Source organism: Oncorhynchus mykiss, chromosome 19 (genome assembly GCF_013265735.2).
Source record: "Oncorhynchus mykiss isolate Arlee chromosome 19, USDA_OmykA_1.1, whole genome shotgun sequence".
NCBI classification, from domain to species: Eukaryota; Metazoa; Chordata; class Actinopteri; order Salmoniformes; family Salmonidae; genus Oncorhynchus; species Oncorhynchus mykiss.
The window spans coordinates 40,959,603-40,966,331 of NC_048583.1; the positions used below are offsets into that span (position 1 = coordinate 40,959,603).

The 6,729-nt window shown below is 40.5% G+C and overlaps 1 protein-coding gene across 5 annotated transcripts; it reads right to left on the minus strand.

The window, feature by feature from the left end:
- Positions 1–765: 765 nt before the first annotated feature.
- Positions 766–5,625, minus strand: LOC110497858 (charged multivesicular body protein 3). 5 transcript variants are annotated; one of them, XM_036954815.1, is made up of 7 exons: positions 5,553–5,568; positions 5,071–5,193; positions 3,681–3,741; positions 3,302–3,481; positions 2,932–3,053; positions 2,522–2,633; positions 2,200–2,384 (listed from the first exon to the last, which is right to left on the minus strand). In XM_036954815.1, exons 2-7 carry the CDS (start codon positions 5,086–5,088, stop codon positions 2,251–2,253), a joined length of 627 nt encoding a protein of 208 aa, XP_036810710.1. In that variant the 5' UTR covers positions 5,089–5,193; positions 5,553–5,568; the 3' UTR covers positions 2,200–2,250. The 5 variants fall into 5 exon arrangements, with proteins under 5 accessions (XP_021429965.1, XP_036810710.1, XP_036810711.1 ...); XM_021574290.2 differs by lacking the exons at positions 5,071–5,193; positions 5,553–5,568 and adding an exon at positions 4,383–4,588 and having other exon boundaries at positions 766–2,384; XM_036954816.1 differs by lacking the exon at positions 5,071–5,193 and having other exon boundaries at positions 5,553–5,625.
- Between the last annotated feature and the right edge of the window lie 1,104 nt (positions 5,626–6,729).

The window sequence follows — 6,729 nt, forward strand, 5'->3', positions numbered from 1 at the left end:
CCGCTGCACGCAGACATGAACGTGATACAGAATATTTTTTGTCTATTTAAATAGTTACTGGCCTAACTAACTACCTGATGTGGATGTTCATTTTTTAATTGAACACTAACTAGGAAGATTGTGAGGTTGTAGTGACAACACCAACACCTTCTGTGAAATAGAAAAAGTGAGCAGACCAGACAGGGTAAATGCTATTCAGAATCATTGGGAAGTCACTAGCCTAACTCACCATTTAACATTTCAACTTCAATCAGGTATCTTCAGAGTTGAAACATCCCAAGGATCCCTGATAGCATGGACCAGGCAGTCTGGATTAAACATCTCAATAGTATACTATAATTGCAATACACCTGTAAATGCTCAGTTTCAGAAACAATAGTAATTCAATATAATCCACTGGCATTAGTTGAGGCTTGTAAATCATTTTGGGAAGTTTTCCCTAAAACATGAGACCGCTACAGTGCTTTTTTGGACTGGTAACCTACATCAACAGAGGACAGAGATAGGGTTTGGTTACATTTGGTTATAAAGCTAATCCCTTTGAAGCCAAGGGAAAAGCAACCCAGACGAAAGATGCACTGTTTCGCTCTAAGACTCTCTCTCCTGAATGTGTTTTCACAGATGTTGCTCTTTCCCATAAAATAAAGCAACAAAAGTAGTGGCCTACCAACCGAACGAAACACACATTTGTTCACTTTTTCCTTTCATCCTACTCGTCCATTTTCCTGAACTTTCAGGTAACATTCAAGTATTGAGAGGCCAGGCAACAGTAAAATCATTCATGTTTATTTCCATAATTTCCTGGCCACATAAAAAACAAAAGTATGCACAGAAAAAAAACAACCCATAACACACAGGATCTGAAACGAGACTAACCAATCAGATTTTTTACTGAATAAGCAGAACAAATTTAAGGACAACAATACACAGTTAAAGAAGCACGATTTCAACGTCCAAAATCGGTTAGAATTTGCATTCCTTTTTTTACCCCTCCAAACAACATTATATAAAGAAAATAGATATATGCACTGTACAGATAACTTTGCTTTTTAGATCCTGTGTTTCAAATGAATAAATGAAATACATTGATTGTACAAAACATTAAGAACACCTGCTTTTCCATGACAGACTGACAAGGTGAATCTATGTGAACGCTATGATCCCTTATTGATGTCACTTGTTAAATCTACTTCAAATCAGTGCCGATTAAGGGAGGAGACAAGATAAATAAGGATTTTTAAGCCTTAAGACAATTGAGACATGGATTGTGTATGTACGCCATTAAGAGGGTGAATGGGAAAGACAAAATATTGAAGTGCCTTTGAACAGGGTATGGTAGTAGGTGCCAGGCACACCAGTTTGTGTCAAGAACTGCAACGCTGCTAGGTTTTTCATGCTCAACCGTTTCCCGTGTGAATCAAGAATAGTCCAGCAACCAAAGGACATCCAGCTAACTTGACACTACTGTGGGAAGCATGGAATGTTTTCAACACCTTGTGGAATCCATGCCCCGACAAATTGAGGCTGTTCTGAGGGCAAAAGGGGGGTGTAACTCCTTATTAGGAAGGTGTTCCTAATGTTTGGTATACTCAATGTATATTGTTTTACATTTTAGATTTCAGAACTAGATCAGAGTAGTGATGGATTAAAGTTTCATGAAATCTAAAATTTGATGAGTCACTCATTTAATGCCGCAATGTAGAGCAAGACATTTCCATTACGGATTAGATATGTCAGTGACCGGCTCAGAGTAAGTCTCTGCCCACTGGGCACAGACGTCAGCTCGACGTCTATTCTATGTTGGTTCAAGTAATTTCATTGATTAGATGTAGAAACAACGTTGATTCAACCTGTTTTCGCCCAGTGGGTGGTTAATCCACCCTATTGCAGGATGAAGCCTCAGCTTCCCCAAAATAATCAGACCACACTCATCACTTTAGATAGGCATGAGCATTCTTTCAGCGATCTTGGGATTAATATAGATTTTCGCAACATTGGGTAGGTTTCTAGGGTTACCCAGATTATATGCAAGGTCATAAAAGCCAACTTTCATAAGAACAGATCTGATATGTTATTTAGCCCTAAGCATTCAAAAGTTCTCAGCCCAAAGCTAATCAAAAACAATAATGTGAAAGAAAGAGACAATATGTTTGAGAAGAGACTAGATTAACCCTAGACCAAAATTGTCTTTGTTCATACTTGAGCAGGCAAAAATACTTTAATGGGACTAAAAGCAGTCAAAGCTCAATCTTAGCTCCTTAAGGCTGCCAGTCTAGACTGCATCTCCTCAATGTCCTCCTCCGACTCATCCTCTGAGGCTGCGGCAGGAGGCTCCATTTCAGGTAGGGCGTCTGTGACTTTGCTAGGCGCTTTGCCAAGGGCGCCTAATATGGAACAAAACACCAGGGGTCAGCATGTACAACATTACATTTTTACCATCAGCCCCCACCAGACAGGTGAACATTTACAGCCCCAAACAACTTTTTGAGACCAGTTTCATTACCAGAAGGACCATCTTTACCTGCTGTGATCTCAAAGAGGATCCTATCAACTTCTGCCTCTGCTGCCTCCTCCATCTCATCATCCTCCATGCTTTCAAAGGTATCCTCCAGCATCTCCTCTATGATACCAGCCTGTGGGACATACACAGCACCAAAAGGTTATATCAATAATCAAACAATATTTACTAATTTATTCTTCAATATAAATTTGAACATAGTGCATAATATTGTTGGTTATATTAATTGTATGCTTGTAGCTTCAGATCGTAGCAGTGGTTCAAAACTGGACGGCTTCCCTGAGTCTCTCTAAAGAGGGTTTCACACCGGTACGTGACGCAGCAGCAATAGAGCAATGCACATGAGCAGTGATGGATTTATGTACCCAACAGTAACACAGAGGCCACAGTGTGTCAGCGGATATGTGACTGACCTTCATCATCTCCTTGGACAGCTCCCTCATGGTGCCCTGGATCTCTGGGATCTTCACTAAGCTCTGCATGGCTTTCATGACCTCTGTGCTCTTCTGAAGGGCGCCAGCTACACGCAATACAGCTGGAAAAATAACAGCAGAGTCACATACCAGACACCACCCCTTTGTAATGTAACACGCAGCATATTACATGTGCAGTACATATTCATATTAGGGCCATGACTTGACCACTTGGCCTGACCAGGAAAAACTCTGCACCCCTACTAGCTTCCAGTGTTACAAAGCATTTCTATTCATTTGTCATCACATTAACTTATCCTGGGCATTTTGTAACTGGTGATGCTACATCAGTAGTTTCCTTCACACTCACAAAGCTGGTTCTTCATGCTGAGGAGTACAGAGTTCATTTGGGCTTTGGAGGCATAAAGTTTGCTGACTGCACGCTTCGACTGGACCATCTCTTTTGCAAGAACCACACACACGTCCCTGTGTCCCTTTTTAGCAGCATCTTTGATGGATCTCTTTACCTTCTCCTCCTCCCTCTGAATGTCTGAGATAGAAGAGGAACAATGAGAGACCACTAATATAATGTAATATAACAAACTAATGTAGAACATTATGACAGAAGTTTGACAGCAGCTTTCCTTGGTGTTTATATTATTATAGTGTATTGTTTTTGCTCTCTGACATTCTTAAACCAATATTGGACTGGGCTTCACATAACGTAGCCTTAAAGTACTTCTTCTCACCTCGAATTTGTCTGTCAATCACTCTCATCTCTTTCCTGATTTTGAGTGACCATTCATTTACCTTAAATGACAGAAAAAAGTGAATTAAGCTTCAACAAATCACTAGTAAAATATTACACTCAGATGTGTCATTCACTGTCAAGCTTAAGGAAATGACGTGTAAACAATTTTTTCTTCTTTCGTGTGAATTTGAGGCAGAACCATGTACAGTCACGTTAGATTGATGGTCGTTTGTTTACATCCAAAGATGGTGCTGGCTGCTAGTGTGTAAATGAGCAACAGGCCAGCAGCCATAGCATTTGGGGGAATAAAGTTTGTAAATGTAGGCTACAAATGATTCCAATGCAAGTAGCTAGCAAACAAGCACGACTTATATTGAAGGCCATAAACTAGCTAGCAAGTTAGCTACTGTGTAGCTAACAATCAAACTGAAATGGTAATGTTAGCAACAATTGGCTTACGTTAGCTAACTCGTAAACTGCCGTAGTAAACGTTAGCTAGCTACATTACAATATTATTCGATTCAAGTTTAAATAAGACGGAGATCGTGATGAGAGGTATTGGATAAACGTCGCCCTTGTTACAGTACCATAAATAAACAGAGCAAGCTAGCCTAGCTGTTAGGTTCTGTACCTAGCTTAGAATTAGTTGTTTGGCTAGCTGTCAAGCTCGTGTCGCCCCTCACCAGAAGCCTTCCCTTACCAAGTCTTTTGGTGGTTTATCTTGTGTTTTCCCGAACAGTCCCATTTTCATTACAACGATTACGTTAGCTAACCTAGCTAAACTGGTAATACAGAACACAACAGAAACATTAGCATACACCCTCTACCACTTTCGGATCCAAGCTACGCCACTTCGCCTCCCAGGCCACGTTCCAATACGTCAATGCTCCACCCTACTGAAGTGATGGGGAAAAGTACCCAACTGTCATACTTGAGTAAAAAAAAGTAAAGATATCTTAATAGAAAAAAGTAAAGATACCTTAATAGAAAATGACTCAAGTAAAAGTCAATCAGTAAAATCTACTTGACTAAAAGTCTAAAAGTATTGGGTTTAAAATATACTTAAAGTATCAGATGTAAAAATATAAATAATTTCAAATTCCTTAAATTAAGCAAACCAGCTGCCATTTGCATGACCAGGGATATTCGGTTGAAGTGCGTGAATTTGAGTATTTTCCTGTCCTGATAAGCATTCAAAATGTATCAAGTACTTTTGGGTGTCAAGGAAAATGTATGTAGTAAAAAGTACAATATTTTCTTAAGGAATGTAGTGAAGTAAAAGTAGTAGTAAAGATATATATTTTAAAAAACTACTTAAATTGTACTTTGAAGTATTTTTACACCACTGCCCTACGATGTCAATCAGATGCATCTAACTCTTTACGTACCTGGCGGAAGTCATTCATTTTCAATAGAGCAGTCCGGAACGCTACGTTGGGGGTGCCGCGCTCGGCTACGGTGCGTTATGTGTACCATATGCGTTCAATATGTCCTACTTGTGCATTGTTTCACTGTAGCGAGGTACAAACAAAAGTACACACACTGACTCCAACTAGTTAGTTTTTAGCAAGTTGAAAAGCGAAGCACTACATACGCCAAGTACGGGGAAATGCGGTCAAAACGTATATGCGTCCTGTGGGCATGAAACTAATGTTGCGCTAGTTTATTCAATATTTAAAATGATAAGGTCGTTCGTCTACTTAAATCAATAGACCCTGGCCAAAGCATATAACTATATCAGAGATAGGCCAAGTAGATGTACGCTAATTGTAACACCCTGATCATTACTTATTACTTATCCGTATTTTTTAAAACTGCATTGTTGGTTAGAGGCTCGTAAGTAAGCATTTCACTGTAAAGTCTACTACACCTGTTGTATTCGGCGCATGTGACTAATACGTTTTGTTTCACATGTCTTGTGCTTGTCTCCACCCCCCGCCAGGTGTCTCCTATTTTCCCAATTATCCCCTGTGTATTTATACTGCGTTTTCTGTCTTGTCAAATTGTCCTAGCGTGGTTTCCGTGTGAAACAAGTTTTTGTTTTCGAGTCCTCCCGGTTCCGACCTTTCGGCCTGCGGTTCTGTCCCTTTTAGAATCTGCCTTGTACTACGAGCCTCTACCTGCCCTATTACCTGCTCCTTTGTTATAATAAATATTCTGAGAACCGAACCATCCGCCTCCTGTGTCTGCGTTTGTGTCATATCCTGAGTCGTGATTCTGTGTCAAATCTAATTTTATTTGTCACATGAGCAGAATACAACAGGTGTAGATTTTAGTGAAATGCGTACTTACAAGCCCTTAACCAACAACGCAGTTTTAAGAAAAAGAAGTGTTAAGAAAAAAATATACAATTAAAGTAACAAATAATTAAACAGCAACAGTTAAGTAACAATAACGAGGCTATATAAAGGGGATACCGGTACAGAGTCAATGTGCAGGGGCACCGGTTAGAGGTAATTGAGGTAATATGTACATGTAGGTAGAGTTAAAGTGACCATGCATAGATAATGAACACAGAGTAGCAGCAGCATGAAAGAGGGGTATGGGTAGTCCTTTGATTAGTTGTTCAGGAGTCTTATGGACAAATCTTTTCAGTCTCCTGAGGGGTAATAGGCTTTGTCATGCCCTCTTCATGACTGTCTTGGTGTGCTTGGACCATGTTAGTTTGTTGGTGATGTGAACGCCAAGGAACTTGAAGCTCTCAACCTGCTCCACTACAGCCCAGTCGATGAGAATGGGGGCAGTCCGGGATTCCTCCGATGGCATTGAGGAGTACACCACATCAGTCACTGGCTTCATCAATAAGTGCATTGAGGACGTCGTCCCCACAGTGACGATACGCACATACCCCAACCAGAAGCCATAGATTACAGGTGTCCAAGAGGCTTCTAAACAGCTTCTACCCCCAAGCCATAAGACTCCTTCCTGCACATCTAATCAAATGGTTGCCCAGACTGTTGCCCTGACCTCAACCCCATCAAATACCTTTGGGATGAATTGGAACACCAAATGCAAGTCAGGCCTAATCGCCCAACATCAGTGCCCGA